Source organism: Ailuropoda melanoleuca, chromosome 8, assembly GCF_002007445.2.
Source record: "Ailuropoda melanoleuca isolate Jingjing chromosome 8, ASM200744v2, whole genome shotgun sequence".
NCBI lineage: Eukaryota > Metazoa > Chordata > Mammalia > Carnivora > Ursidae > Ailuropoda > Ailuropoda melanoleuca.
Genome location: NC_048225.1, coordinates 19,294,197 through 19,309,637, shown reverse-complemented (window position 1 = coordinate 19,309,637; position 15,441 = coordinate 19,294,197). Strand labels below are relative to the sequence as shown.

At 41.9% G+C, this 15,441-nt stretch overlaps 2 protein-coding genes across 7 annotated transcripts in view; both read right to left on the bottom strand.

Moving 5' to 3' along the window:
• Positions 1-1,229: 1,229 nt before the first annotated feature.
• On the bottom strand, positions 1,230-2,164 carry LOC100469129 (olfactory receptor 149). The gene is given in 3 exon segments (XM_002928192.2): positions 1,230-1,506; positions 1,508-2,067; positions 2,069-2,164. Coding segments are annotated over 3 exon segments (933 nt in total).
• Positions 2,165-11,289: 9,125 nt separating this feature from the next.
• VWA5A (von Willebrand factor A domain containing 5A) overlaps positions 11,290-15,441 on the bottom strand; it is a 34,310-nt gene continuing 30,158 nt past the window's right edge. For all 6 annotated transcript variants that reach the window (XM_034666013.1, XM_034666009.1, XM_034666012.1 and 3 more), the window contains 2 exons: positions 12,841-12,967; positions 11,290-12,315 (listed from right to left, as the gene is read on the bottom strand). In XM_034666013.1, coding sequence (XP_034521904.1) covers positions 12,236-12,315; positions 12,841-12,967 — 207 coding nt within the window. In that variant the 3' untranslated portion in view covers positions 11,290-12,235. The remainder of the gene's footprint in view (positions 12,316-12,840; positions 12,968-15,441) is intronic.

Genomic DNA, 15,441 nt, shown 5'->3' with positions numbered 1-15,441 from the left:
ACATGAGAGCTGCCAGCATCTTTCAGAACCCTGGGACAATAGAGAAGTCAATTGTTTCAGGAGACAGAGATAGAGTCCTTTTGTGCAAGGGAGTCGTCCAAAAAAGGAACAAAGAGACGACCTGGAGAAAGAACCCTAAAAATAGGTGAAATATTTTTTTTTTCCCCACAAGAACTCACAGATGGCAAATAGTTAAGAGATACCCACCCAAGGAATGCTTTCTCACCACCAGCACCCTCCATACACACACGGGCACACACGCACACAAAACAAAAAATTAAGTGTGCTGCTTCTTACAAAATCATTCTTCATCTAGGAGGGTGGGGAACAAGCAAACAAACAAAAACTGCTCAATTTCAACACCTCTTCTGGGAGGTCCCAGTCAATAAGTGAAGGCATGTAGGAGTGGGGACCAAACTCCAACCCCTTCGGTAAACAGAGACACCAAAGATACAAAACAATGACAGCATGGACCCAGCATTGCCCCCTGGGTGTGGCGAACAATACAAAGCCACGTCCAAAGGGAATCACGGCACAGTCACCCCTCCGTGGATTCCCCTGTCTGTCCATTCCACCACCCCCTCCACACGCTGCCCTTCCACCTAGCAGATAGAGTTTGTAGCTGCCAGTACACAAGTCAGTACCGCTGCTTCACCAGAGACCCGCCTCAGGCCCCAGCCGGAAGACTTTCTCTTCGCACAACTTCTTTATGTTTTTTTAGGGTGTCACTTGACGCCTTGGGCATGCACCCCTCCCACTTTCTTTCAACAACCCCTAGACCAATAAAAGTAGGGCTTCGCCAATGCAAGCATTTGAGGAGACAATCACTGCAGCCAGGACGGAAGAAGTGCCAGGGTGAGGGGGAAAGAAGCAGAGAAGAGGATGTAGGAAGAGGCAGAAAATAAATACTGGGAAGCAGAAGGTCCAGATTGTTCTGCCTCCTGGGGAGAGCTCCCTCCTTCCTTCATCAGCAGCATGAGATCCTCATCCTGAGAAAGCACAAGTCCCAGAGTCAGAACACCCGCGCCGGAGTCTTCATTCTGCCATTCGCTCCTCATGAGTCCCTTGACAAGTCACTTCAAACTCTTGGAATCTTAGTCTCCACACTGTAAAATGGAGATAATCATAACAATACCTGTGCTTTCCGATTCAGAAATATTTGTGAGAACCCCATAAAATGGTTACAGAAGCTACATAGTGCCGTTGAAGCCTTCGCTAGTGTTCTCTCCCTACAACTGCTCAGGAAGGAAGCCCAAGTGCTGTAGCACCTTCCTCAGAGATGATTTTACTTCCTTATTCCTGAGGCTGTAGATCAAGGGGTTCAGCATGGGGGTGACCAGGTTATTCAGGATCTGGACAGTTGCATCCAGCCAGGGGCTGGGGGTTGGCCTTAGGTAGATGAGGACCACTGGCATGTAGAAAAGCAAGATGGCAGTGAGGTGGGCACTGCAGGTGGAGAAGGCACGGCGCCGGCCCTCCGCGGAGCGGATCTGCAGGATGGAGCACGATGCGACTGTAGGAGGTGAGGATGAGAAGGAAGCAGCTGAGGGGCATGAGGCCCACACTGACGAACCCCACCGTCTCCAGGGCTGAGGTATCAGCACAGGCCAGCTTCAGCATCACCGGGATATCACAGAAGAAATAGTCCACCTCGTTGGGGCCACAGTAGGGCAACTGGAAGGTGAGAGCGGTCAGAAAGGTGGCCTGGATGCAGCCAAAAAAGGAGGTCCCCACGGCCAGGATGGCACACGCTCTGTGGCTCATGATCACGGTGTAGCGCAGAGGGTCACAGATGGCGACGAAGCGGTCATAGGCCATCACGGTGTACAGGAAGCACTCCGTACAGCCCAGGAAGTGGTAAAAGAAGAGCTGCGACACGCAGCCTGCATAGGAGATGACCCGGCTGCTCCCCGAGAGGTGGAAGAGCATCTTGGGGGAACTCACAGAAGGGAAGAATATGTCACACACAGACAGTTGACACAGGAAGAAGTACATGGGGGTGTGGAGCCGAGGGGAGGAGACAATCGCCAGGAGGATGAGCAGGTTCCCCATAAGAGTGAAGGTGTACAAAGCCCAAAAACAGGACGAAGAGCACGGTCTCCAGACCCTCGGTGTGTGGGATGCCCAGCAGGACAAATTCAGTCACTGCGGAGAGATTCCTCATAGCTGTGAGAAAGTCAGACCTCAGGAAGGAACCCAAGACACCAAAGTCCGAACTCCAACATCAGATGATCAAGCTTTTTGCTGATGAGTGCTTTGGCTCTGTTTTTGAGAAGCAATACCAGCCTGCTTGTGAATGGCAAGATACATGTAAAAATACCAGGTAATAAGAAAATGCCAATTTCCATCCCACTCCCGGGAGGAATGTTTTATAGAGGCTGATGGTTGTCCTCTGTGACAAGATCAGAAGTTTAGAGCTATATACAAAATATTCTCATGTTGAGAAATCATTTTACTACTGTTTTGTTCTCCCTTTAGTATTTTCTCTCTTTAGGCATATTTGTTTTTTGAACTCTCATGATTTCTTTGAATAACAAACTTCCGCTATTCATTTTCCTCTAGAAAAATCAAGGGAAAAATTGTTTTAGAAATCAGAGCACTTCATTTGAATCCTGGCTTTGCCACGTATTGGCTAAACTAGTTAAAACCATTTATACATCTTTCATAGACATAGTTTCATCATCTACAAAGTGAAAACCATAATTATTATAACAACAATATCAACAATAAAAGTATCTAAAGTTTATGACATGTCTGTGAGGGTGTCTGGCAAAAATATAAATACATCCTAATGAAAAGCGGTCCTCAATTTTATGTATCATAAACTTACTCCTTCAAGTGCTTTCCTTTAATGTTGGCCTTCTGCTATTATTTGTAAATAAACGCCTGTTAAACAAATTATTGAAGAGACTTCAATCATTATTGTCTTCAGATTACATCCCTCCAGTCTTAGAAGGTCTAATACCCCATCTCTATTGGGAGATGTTGCTCTGGCTTTCCTGGTGCTTTTAACCTTTTCTAAGTAGCTGACAGGCAACCCTGAAATATTAAGCAAAAGAAATAGTAGCAGGAAAACACCAATCTCATGTTACTGTGATGAAGTACAGTGACACTTACAGCAAGAAGTCAAAGAACAGCTCAAACAATGCAAGAGCAGGGAGTGGTTCCTGGAAGACACAGAGGCCTCTTACTCCCATTTCTCACTTAAAAATACTACTACATAGACACATGCCTATATATACATACATACATTTAATGAATACCTACTGTGTTCCAAGGACTGGGCTCAGCACTTTCCAAATATGATTCTTTTTTTTTTTTTAAGTAAACCTGTAAGAAGAAGCTAGTACTATTATTTTCATCTACAAATCAGGAAACTGGAGCTTGGAAAAATTAAGCAAGTTGCCAACGGTTACAGAGCTAATAGGTGACAGAGCTGAGACCCTGTTTCATTCCATTCAGACTGCTTTATTCTCCTAATCATTAGGAAAACTGCCCTTGGCCTCTGCTTTCTAAGACAGCGTGTTCCACTGCTAGGCAATGACACCCTTCTAGGTAGGTTCACATCATCATTTTGAATTACTGTGGGAAACGCCTTCTTGTCTTACTTCTTCCTGCTTATTTCCAGTCTTGACTTTATAGCACACCTAGTTAATATCTAATTTAGTTTTAGAGATCAGACAATAGCCTTTTCCATCCCTTTGACATGAGACTTTATTATCAACCCCAATATCGGAGGTTTCAGGTGATAGAGTCACATTCAAACATGGGGATTCCAATCATAAGCTGTGGCAAATAACACTGGAAAATACGTCGAAGAGAATGACCAAACCAAAATGAGTCACCATACATCACCCTACAACTGAGCAACACTGAAGACAGCAAAGAGAAACAGGGACATTTTGGGGGGGGAGAAATGCTGCTGACAACCTGCTTCTTATTATGATTCTAGTCACACCTGAATAGTGTCTCCAAACCATGCAAATTTTTGTGAGCTCTGGATCACCTCTCCTTGATCAAAAAAGATTCTCAGAGGTCTGTGGTCCTTGCCTACAATCAGACAGTCAAGGATATTATATCATTCTGTAGTCCTGTTTGATTTAAAAGTCTATTTCTAGAAAAAGAAGTTCCCAGAAAAGCCCATGTCTGTGGGCCTGCTGGCCTGTGAGAGGCAGAGGCTAACAGTGAGACACGGGCAGTAGCTGGACACACACGGTCCACCTGAGAACACAGTCACGTTTTCCAAAGTGTCATAACAAGACCTCACCTTTACTGTCTCTGAGCAGAGCACAGAGTGCTCCAGCCAGCAGACCTTCAATTCTCCTACTTATAAAGAACTGAGTCTCATAGGGTTTGTACAAGCAAGCCTTGTACGTACTCACTCTCCCTGGATTGCTTCCTTGGAAGTTTTTTCAGATTCCCTTAAGCCCTACTTGGGACAGAGATAGCTCTAAGGGAACAATTAGTTTTTCAACCTTATTTATCATCCGGCTATGAAATAATAGCAATAAGATCATCAGAAAGGGACGCTCTAAAACAGGAAATATTTGCTCCTTCAAGGTCACTTACATGGTAGCATGAGCTCTAATTCTATCCCTTTTTTTTTTTTTTGGTTGCCTAATACACCCTCAAGGCTTTGCTTATGATATCATCTGTCAATTGCTTTTGAAGTTACCTATACATTCATGTGACTATATAGTTATCTCTAATAAACATCATTATTCAAGACAGAAACCTATCAGTAATTATTTATCAGGTCGGTACTCCTAAAGAGAAATATTTTTATACGGGACACATCTATAGCAGATGACCAGGATAGAAAAGGGAGCTGGCTATAAAATTTCTCAAAATGGCTGACAAAAATGATTGACTAGCTAACATTCAGTTAATCCATAATAAGCATTTACCTGAGCTAAGTGCTATGCTAAATTATAAATTCATGATTACATTTCATCTCCAATAGAAACCTTATAAAGTAGTGGTATTATTTGACAAGGAAACTGAAAAGTAGAGGCATCTGGGTGACTCAGTCCGGTAAGCATCCTTGATTTTGACGCAGGTCATGACCTCAAGGTGGTGAGATAGAGCCCCAAGTTAGTTTCCTCACTCAGTGCAGAAACTGCTAGGGATTCTTTTCCTCTGCCCCTCCCCACTCTCTCTCTCTCTCTTAAATAAATAAATAAAAATTTAAAAAAGAAACTGAAAAGTAGATGAAATCACTTGAGGATTACACAGCTAGAAAGAGACTGAACTGAGACTCTAATTGCCAAACCAATGCCTTTAAGCCTCATGCTATGATGAATTCCAGAGATCTGAGTTTTGTTCCCAGACAGAAACAGAGATATAATGAGGTCCTCAAGTGCTTGCAGGGCTGGTAGTCTTGACATGTGCCACTCCATGAGACGACTCAGGAAACATGGACAGATGTGGTATAAAGACAGATTTATTTTCAGAATAGAAAGAAAGGGTTTAATTATTAGCAAATGTACGTAGATGCAATACACAGGCTTCTGAGATGGTTAGCTCCTTGTCACTAGAAAGATCCAAGGAGTGGAGAGAATCATCTTGTAAGGATGCCATTAAGAATATTCTCAATTAGGGGGCGCCTGGGTGGCTCAGTCAGTTAGGCGTCTGCCTTTGACTCAGGTCATGATCTCAGGGTCCTGAGATCCAGCTTCACATCAGGCTCCCTGCTCAGCGGGGAGTCTGGTTCTCCCTCTCCCTCTGCTGCTCCCCCTGCTTGTGCTTGTGCATGTGCGCGCGCTCTCTCTCTGTCAAATAAATAAATAAAATCTTTTTTTAAAAAAAGAATATTCTCAGTTTGAATGAGTAACTTGAATTAATGCTCTTACTAATTCTGAAAGTATTTGGTTTTATTTATACTGCAAAACTTTTCAATGAGGGGTGCCTGGGTGGCTGATGTCATGATCCCGGGGTCCTGGGATCAAGTCCACATCAGGCTCCCTGTTCAGCAGGGAGCCTGCTTTTCCCTCTCCCTCTGCCCCTCCCCCTGCTTGAGTGCTGGCTTGCTCTCCCCCTCATTCTCTATCTCAAATAAATAAAATCTTAAAAAAAAAATTTCAATGATACTGACCTGACAAAATAACAGTAGAACTTTTATTTAATGATGATAATTCTACTAATTCCTATGCAAAAGAAACTACAATATGACCATAGCGATTACAAAAGTAACTATTGTAATACCAAGACTGTTGTGAAAACATTTTTGAAAAAGGAGAAACACAGGTCATGGAGGGAGTCCAGATGCTACTCAGACAGGGTCTCACCATATGAGAGTGGCCTGTTAAGATGTCTTAGTGAATAGAGCAGTTTTATTTTATTTTATTTTTTATATTTTTATACCACGGTTTTAATAATAGCTAACATTTATTGTGCATTTGCTATATGCCAAAACCGTGTTGAGTGTCCTACAAGTATTATCTCTTTCAGTTCTCACTAGAACTCTATTAAGCAGGTAGTATTATTTCCCCCATTTCTAGTAGGAAATTCAGGCTCAAAGGGTTTAAGCAATTTAATCAAGGTAATAAAGTTGGTTAATGGTAGAGCTGTATCTCAAATCCAGGATAATATGGCTCTTCCTTTTGAGTTATAAAGAAAAATGTTCAGAACTAATTCTGACTTTCAAATACTCATTCATAACTAATACCACCTTACTTTTGTGATTGCTTCAGTTTTCTGGGGCACTTTTATGTCGTTTTTAATTAATTCTCTCAAGAACATTGTAAGGTGGCCCTTATGAGACCCATTTTACAAATGAGGACAGTGGACCTCAGAGCAACGGTGACTTTCCTAAAGTTAGACAGTAGAAGAGCCCAGGCATTCCCAGGCTTAGCCTTCTTTCCACTACATCAGTCTTGTTTCCAGAAATGACTGCCTACAGACAGCAGCTGTCCCCGTATGAGAGGAGAATTATTAGTAGACTCTAATTCTACAGATTTAGAGGAGGCTTATGTATATCCTCACAGGCATTACTGTTTTTATCTTGTATTATCTGACAAGATTATGGCCTTCCACTACGAGAGAGAGTGAGAGAGCAAGAGAGAGAAGTTGGTTCAGCTCATGTTCTTTTTCATAGGAATGAGAAAGTTCAGTAGATATATCACAAGAGAATGGTCTCACTATCCTATATTTGCAGGGAAATTCACCTTATATTGAAATCATCCTTGTTTTAATTGGAGAAAGTCACCTGCCTTGTTTAACTCTTTTTCCCTCTACTCCAGGAATTTAAGTAAGTCACTGGCATGTTCCAGAAACAACTGGTTTCTCAAGTAATCATTCAGCAGAACTTCTGATTATAGATAGTAGGGCTAAGTCTAGGCATTCTTGGTCCAGTGACAGGTGCTTTATCGTTTGTTGGCAAGCCTGGGGACAGGGGGGAATGGCCAAGCAAAAGTTTCCTCCCTTATTGCAAAAACTCTGGGGAAGAATTGGACTATGAGCCAAAATGGAAAAGAGCAGGATGATGGCTAGTTAAGAGGTGATAAATTTCTTAGGCTGCTTGTTCGTTCGTTCTTTCTTTCTTTCTTTCTTTCTTTCTTTCTTTCTTTCTTCTTTCTTTCTTTCTTCCTTTCTCTCTTTCTTTCTTCCTTTCTCCTAGAGGGAGAGTGCTCAATTTCTTTGCTTGACTTCTTGACAATTTAATGGTTTCTATGAATGGATGTGATCCATCTAATGGAGTAGTTAAGTAATAAATACAGGAATAAAACTCATATTCTCTACATTTTTGGTGACAGAGATGGGAATGATAGAAATATCGGGGACTTAAACCTCTGGAACTCTCTTGAATGACTTGGTGTCCTCAGTCATCCCCAATTCCTAAGCCATTTCTCATGCTCCCATCTGGTCCCCACTCCCATTATCAAAGCCTGTAAACTGCTGGGATATGGTTAAGGGAGCCACAGCAGACTAGAATACCAGAACAGCTCCTGGATCAGAGAGGGCAGACAGATACCAGCAGAGAGATCATTAATCTGGCAGGGTCTGAGATATAACTCCATCTGCCAAGCAAACTACAGTATCCAATTTCCATGGCATAAGCAGACGAGTAGGTCAAGTTTCAGAAAGAGTAGAACTTTTAGTCAGCAACAGATATCCTAGAAGATGCATCCCTACAAAAGGAAAAATACATATAAATATAGAAAGAAAACCCAAAGATGAAGAGAGAATCTTGAAAGAAGCCAGAGTGGGGGAAAACATCTTACCCATTGAAGAAGAAGAAGAAGGGGGGCCGATTTCTTGTCAAAAACTATACAAGCAAGAAAAGAGGGGAGTGAAATTATTAAAATGCTTAAAGTATAGGATATAAAATTCTTCCAGAAAAATATTCCTCCAAAAGTGAAGACGAACTATAAGCTTTCCCCCCCAAAAAAATCAAAGGAACCCATTTCCAGCACACCTGTCCTGCAAGAAATGTTAAAAGGGATCCTTCAGGAAGAAGGAAAATGATGTAGGTCAGAAATTCAGATCAACATTTAAAAAAAAAAAAGTGCTGGAGAGTAAATAAATAAAAGTGAAACAAATCCTTTCTCGTTCTTAATCGATTTAAAAGATAAATTTTAAAGCGATAATAATAACAAAGCATTGGGTAATCATAATACATGGGTAAGAGAAATGAATATCAGCAATGCCACAATGGGTGGGAGGGGGAATTAGGAAAACTCTGTTATATAACGTACTTGCACTACACATAAAGTGACATAGTGCTATTTGAAGATGGATTTCAGGCTAGTTTCACATGTATATTGCAAATTCTAGGATGGCAATTAAACAAATTAAGAAATATAATTGATAGGTTAAGAGTGGAGATAAAAGGAAATCACGTAAAATGCAAAAGGAAGGCAAAATAACATGGGGGGAAAATAAAAAAACAAATGCAACAAATAGAAAACAGTTAAACATGGTAGATACAAATCCAGTTACATTAATAATTGCTTCAAATATGAATAAGTACATCAATTAAAAGACAGAGATTGACAGAGCGGATTAAAAAAAAAAGAAACCCAAGTATATGTTGTCCACAGGAAACCTACTTTGAATATAAAGACGTACGTAGGTTAAAAGTAAGGGATAGAAACAGAAGGGGGAATGAACCATGAGAAACTGTGGACTCTGGGAAACAAACTGAAGGCTTCAGAGGGGAGGGGGCTGGGGGACTGGGTTAGGCCGGTGATGGGTATTAAGGAGGGCACGTATTGCATGGTGCACTGGGTGTTATACGCAAATAATGAATCATGGAACTTTACATCAAAAACTAAGGATGTACTGTATGGTGACTAATATAACAAAATAAAAATTATTTTAAAAAATTAAAAAGCAAAAAAATAAAAAAAAATAAAAGTAAGGGATAGAGAAACATATACCATGCTAATGTTAATCAAAAGAAAGTTGGAGTGGCTATACTCATTTCAGACAAAGCAGATTTCAGGTCAAGGAAAACCATCAGAGGTATTACATAATGATGAAAGGGTGAATTTTCCAAGAAGATCTAATATTCCTAAATGTATATACACCTAACAAGAGAACATCACACTACATAAAGTGAAAACCAATGAAGCCTAAAGGAGAATCCATGCATGGAGTTAGCTCATTTCATGAGGTTTTTCTTGTTTTTCATTGTTTTGTTTTGTTTTGTTTTGTTTTTCTGGTCAGTCAGATACTAGAAACACATGGCCTGTTTTTAAGGAAGTGAGGTGAGCTGGGAGAGGAACAGCATATGCTAAATGATCACCAGTGTGACCGTGCTGGAACTGGGGAAGATCCGCGTTGAGCTTCTAAATCTATGTGCACCAGGGTACCGTGCACTGGAGGTACTGGGCTCAGTGTGAGTGGGAGAATCTCAAGGCAGTGCTATCTGCCATCTGCCCGGTGGCCAAGTCTCTGCAGCCAGGAGAGAGCTGCGGGGTGTGGACGACCAATGGGAGCTGAGCTCAGCTTCTCTCCTGGGCTCCTTGCCCGGAGCATCCGTTCCTGAAAATACAGATGGTGCTTTATATTTTCCGAAAACATGAGGCACCAGCCTGGAAAGCGGGCTTCAATAAATGTGCCAAAACATACTTGTTGATGATGAAGACTGACGCTTGTTTAAATGTGAGAAGTTTACAGTTGGCACAACATTTTATCGCGTCAGCCCGAACGGAAATAGAAAATCATGCTACTTTAAAACCATAGCTGGTTCATGTTAAAGAAGACAAATGGAAAGTTGCTTTTGTTGTTATTTTCTGTTTTGTTTTTTGCTCTTGAAGTCCCCAAGCCCTAGCCTAGTCCACAAGCTGAAGGGTAAGAAAAAAGGAAGAAATAGTAAATGTAATAAATGTAATAAAAAATGATCCGTATAGGGTGCCTGGGTAGCTCGGACAGTTGGGCATCTGCCTTTGGCTCAGGTCATGATCCCAAGCCCCTGGGACTGGGCCCCGCATCGGGCTCCTTACTTGGTGGGGTGCCTGCTTCTTCCTCTCTTGTGCTCTCTGGCTCTCTCTGTCAAATAAATAGATAAAATCTTTTTTTAAAAAAAATGATCCATATAATCAATGTAAAGGGCCATATCTTTGTGAGTGCAGGATAGCTTACAAGTTGCATGGTCTTTAGGAAGCTGTCTCTTGTCATAGCAGGGATAGGACCTATCCAGAGGGCAGCCATGGATAGAAGCCTAAAGACTGAGCCCTCAAACTGTAATGTGCATGTGAATTACCTGGAGGCAGACTTTGATCCAATAGTTCTTGCGGTTGCCTAAGACTCTGCATTTCTCACAAGCTTCCTCCAGGTGATGTCACAGACCTACTCCACGGGTCACACTCCGCCATAAACAGACTCAGGAGAAAGTCCTGGGCAATCAGTCTCCACTATGCAAGGCAGGCTAATCTCCCTAATGTTCAGTCAACAGCTCAACAGAACTCAGGTCTAGGCCATTCTCTACCCGAGTGAACAGATACTGAGGTCCCATTCAGAATTCTTGAGTATTCGAGATGAAAGTGATAATGGAGTTCTAGTGTAATCCCACTTTTACAGATAGGGACACTAAGCTCCCGGGGGGTTAAGTCATTTGTCCATTATCACGTAACTATTTAAGCGTACTGTCAGGATTCTAATAGTGGTTTTCTGATCAGTGTTCTTTACTTGCCTCATGTAAGATAAGAAATCAGCCTACAACAGAAGATAGAGGGACAGGACACGGTGTGAACGGTGTAGGCATCAGCAAAGCTGGGAGGGAAAATAAGGGATGATAAAAATCAATGCAGGTTCTAACTGTACAAAAGAGCAGATACAAGAAAATGCAGTGTAGATATAATCATTTTAATATTGATACAATCATATTTTTGGGGACAGCACATCAAACAGGTCATTTCTGCTAGGATAGAGTCTGTAGGACAAAGGTCAGAAAGAATCATGGGGACTTCCTTTCCTCCTCATGGGCTGAGTGATCCAGGCTCAGGTCTCAGGCAAAGCTGCCTTTAAATCCACTTTTTTCTTTATTACAGATCAGAGCCCTACTTAGAGGCCTCATGGGTTCAGGCCAGGACTAAAGATTTCATTATCACCTTCTTACTAAGATGTTAAACAATTCAGGAGAAACATCTGTATCCAACAGGTATGATTGAATCCAGTCCCGTAGGCAGTGAGAGGGAAAGCATGCAGTATTGGCTAGTGAAATCCAAGCAGAATCAACCAGGAAGGCCGCCAGGTGTGCCATCTCTCACAGTGGACCCCTAGAGTCTCCCTCTCTGTGATCTTGAGGTTGTATTGACCCCGATGTTGGCTTTCAACCTCCCCTCCAATTCTCCATCTTATCTTAGAATAGAAAATTGGATAGCTCCCCTGTCTGGTCCTGATAAGTATATAAGATCAAAAGGAATAGATAAATATAAGGCACAGCATTCCCTCACTCAGGCATCCCTAACATCAGTGCTGTACCCTCGGGTGTGGAGTCTGTGCCACCTGTTTTACATGTGGTCACTCTGGAAAACCCGGGAGGAATGTTACTGCCTATGAAGGCTTTAAATCCCTCCAAGAAAGGGAACAGGTCCTGGGACCACTGATGCTGGGCTGAGGGTACATGCTGGGGAAAGTGGAATAGAGAGGCAAGATTGTGTGGGCATCCTTCACTTTTACGGCAAGAAACTGATAGGATAGGGGTAAAATACAAAAATACACTATAGCAGGAGAGCATAAAGGAAAGGGCGGTAGCATGGGAGAGGCACTTGTTTTCTGGACAGTCTCCTCAGAGGGCAAAGATGGAGGGGTCCACGGATGACTTGGTAAAAGCAATAGCAGCTTTCACAAGCTCTTGCATGATGGAGGCTGTGAGGAGGAGAAAACAAGAATTAGGGCTAAGGAACCATGGTGAGAGGAAATACTCTTCCCCCAGTCTCCCTTATGCATGCCTGCTCATCTCGCCTGACTCCTACTCTTTTCTTCAACACCACTGACTTTGCTTTCCCTACTGCCCAGATTCCCCTTCATCTTCTCAGGCCCCCAAAATACTCAAAAGTGGTGAGATAATAAACCCCCAAGGAGTGAGAGCTCCCATTCAGCCCTCTACTCAGTATAGTACTGAGACAGTCCTCACAATTCACAGTCCCCATCCATGTCCCTTTCCCTCTTTACTCACCCCCCCATCTCCCCCAATTTAAGATCGCACCCTCATCCTGCCAAGGAGAGGACTATCTGGGAGACCAGAAAAGGTCTGAATCAGGACAGTCAGGGGAGGGGGCTATGAGAACTCCTCCCCAGCCACCTTCTAGCAGGCCTGGAGGCTCCGCGCCTGGGAAGCTGACTAGCTTCCTAAGGAGGGAAGGAGATGGGGTCTTAGGATTGAACTCCTACCTGCATGGATGTGGATCCAGGTTCTGGCCTTCTTTTCCAGAAGTTCCCACTCACCCTTCATTTCCTTAGCATTGGAATGCAGCCAGACCAATGCCAGAACTGTGGCCCAGCTTGAGGAATCTGCATCCTGTACAATAGACAAAGACTTCCCTGAAGCCAGCAAGTTGGAGCTGGAGCCCCTCACCTGGATGCAAACAGCTCAGCTCCCTCCTCACTCACTTTACCCCAACCTGCTATGAGATGTGATGACCCCTTCTCTCTGTCCCTCCTCTACTACCTGTTTAATGCTGGGCCCTGAATTTCAGGGCGATAATCCCCTGAGTCTTAGGGTAGAAGTCTTCAGTTTCAAATCCAGCATAACCATCAGGACAGTGCTTAAAACTCCTACAACTTCCCCAGCAAGGATTACTAAGCTATAAGAAGAGAAACATTGTGCATAATTGCTTTGTATTTTATAATGCATTTTCATTCGAATCTTTGCCAAACAAAAAAAGAGGAATTACCAATAATGACATTTTTAAGAGAGAAAACTGATTCACACAAAAGTGAAATGATTTGCCCAAAGGTAGCCTTCTAGTAATGTCACAGTTAGGACTGGAGCCCCAGTAGTCTGATTCCAGTCATCCTGCTCATGTCACTCTAGAGAGAGTCTCAGCCACAGAACAGAAAACAGTCCCCGTGAGTTTTCACCCATGGTCCCAACTTCAGTTTTCAAAGTCAACAGATTAAGAGAAATTGCTCTTTGATATCATGACATTTACACTTTGGAAACAGCTATCAAGTCTTCTCTGAGGAGCCCTGTTTCAATCAAAATTCTCAATTCCTTGGGCATCTGGGTGGCTCAGTCAATTAAGCATCTGTCTCTGGCTCAGGTCATGATCTCAGGGTTCTGGAATCGAACCCCACATCGGGCTCCCTGCTCAGCGGGGAGTCTGCTTCTCTCTCTCCCTCTGCCCCACCCCCCAGCTTGAGCTAGGGCACATAAGCACGTGTGCCCTCTCTCTCAAATAAGTAAATAAAATAAATAAATAAATTTAAGAAATTCTCAATCCCTTTAAAAGGGATTCTCTAATCCCTTGAAAAGGACTGCTTATGTCAAAGCAGTAAGAATCCCCATGCTTGATCTAGTCTAGAAACAAACATCACAGCGATTTTTAAAATTTATCTCCTTAAATAGTCATTTCTGGAGGTCAGTATACTCATGAATTTCTATGACCACAGCCCAAAATATGTAACATGCACAACTCTTCTGACAGCCCTGTTGCCTTCCACTGATCGCGTATCACATCCGCTGGTCCCCCTGAAGTTGGCGGTCACCTCAAATCTCCATGTACAACCGTTCTTAAGTCATTTTGCTTCTAATCTCTACTTATATTGTTGAGGATTTAGAATGAAAAACAGTATTTTGATTCCTAGTAAATTGTGTTTTTTTGTTTTTTTTCCACAAAATATTGCAAGTCTTTCATTGCTCAAGGTCTTTTGGGATCTCAATTTTCTCAATACTTCATCTCCCAGTTTTGGCAAATTTACAAACAGGAAAGCATGGGGTGTGAATCTTCATTGAAAATATAAACCTCCAGAGAATTCAGAGCCCGGTGGCTCTAAAAATCTCTTTTAAGTTTGAATAAGTTCGTTACTCAGCACAATGAATTTTCAACAAGTTTGTTCTCAGTCCATACACCCATCATTTAAAAAGTTCAAATTCCTTACTGAAATTCAGATACACCAGAGTTCCTGACTCTCTGGATTTATTGGCCCAGTTACCATTATCAAAGAAGGAAATGTTAAATAATTAATTAATTTTAAAAAAAAGGAAGGAAATGTTAGTCTGCCCTCTCATTGGTTTCCCAATGAAACCACGTTAGAATGTCATGATTCTCATATCTTCTTCCACTTGTTGATAAATTATCCTTTTCATTANATATCTTCTTCCACTTGTTGATAAATTATCCTTTTCATTAATTGTTCTAGAACAGTGTTTTTCAACAAATATATAATGCTAGACACACATATAATCTTAAATGTCCTAGTAGCCACATGTAAAAATATAAAAATAAACAGGTACGATTATTTTACTGATCTGTTTTATTTAACCTAATATATTCAAAATATCATTTTAACATGTAATCAATATAAAAATAATTAATGAGAATATTTACATTCTTTTTTTTACATTAAGTCTTGAAATCAGCATGTGTTTCACAATTATAGCACATTTTAATTCAGTTAAGAATTTGGCTCCTCATTTGCATTAGCCGTATTTCAAGTGCTCAAGAGCCACATGACTAGTGGGTACTATAATGGATGATGCGGTTATAGGATCTCTGAGGTTTATTTAACCACCTTTCACATATTGAAAATTCAGAATGACACGCGTCCTTCAGGCTTTTGGCATTTTGTCCATATTTAACAATTTCTCAATTAGAAGATTTGGTCAGAGGGGAGGTTAAGATGGCGGAGGAGTAGGGGACACCTTTTTCAGCCGGTCCCCTGAGTTGAGCTGGATAGGTACCAGACCAGCAGGAATATCCACGGAATCAGCCTGAGACGCAGGAAGATACATCTGGATCTCTACAAATGAACATCTCCAGCGCTGAGTAT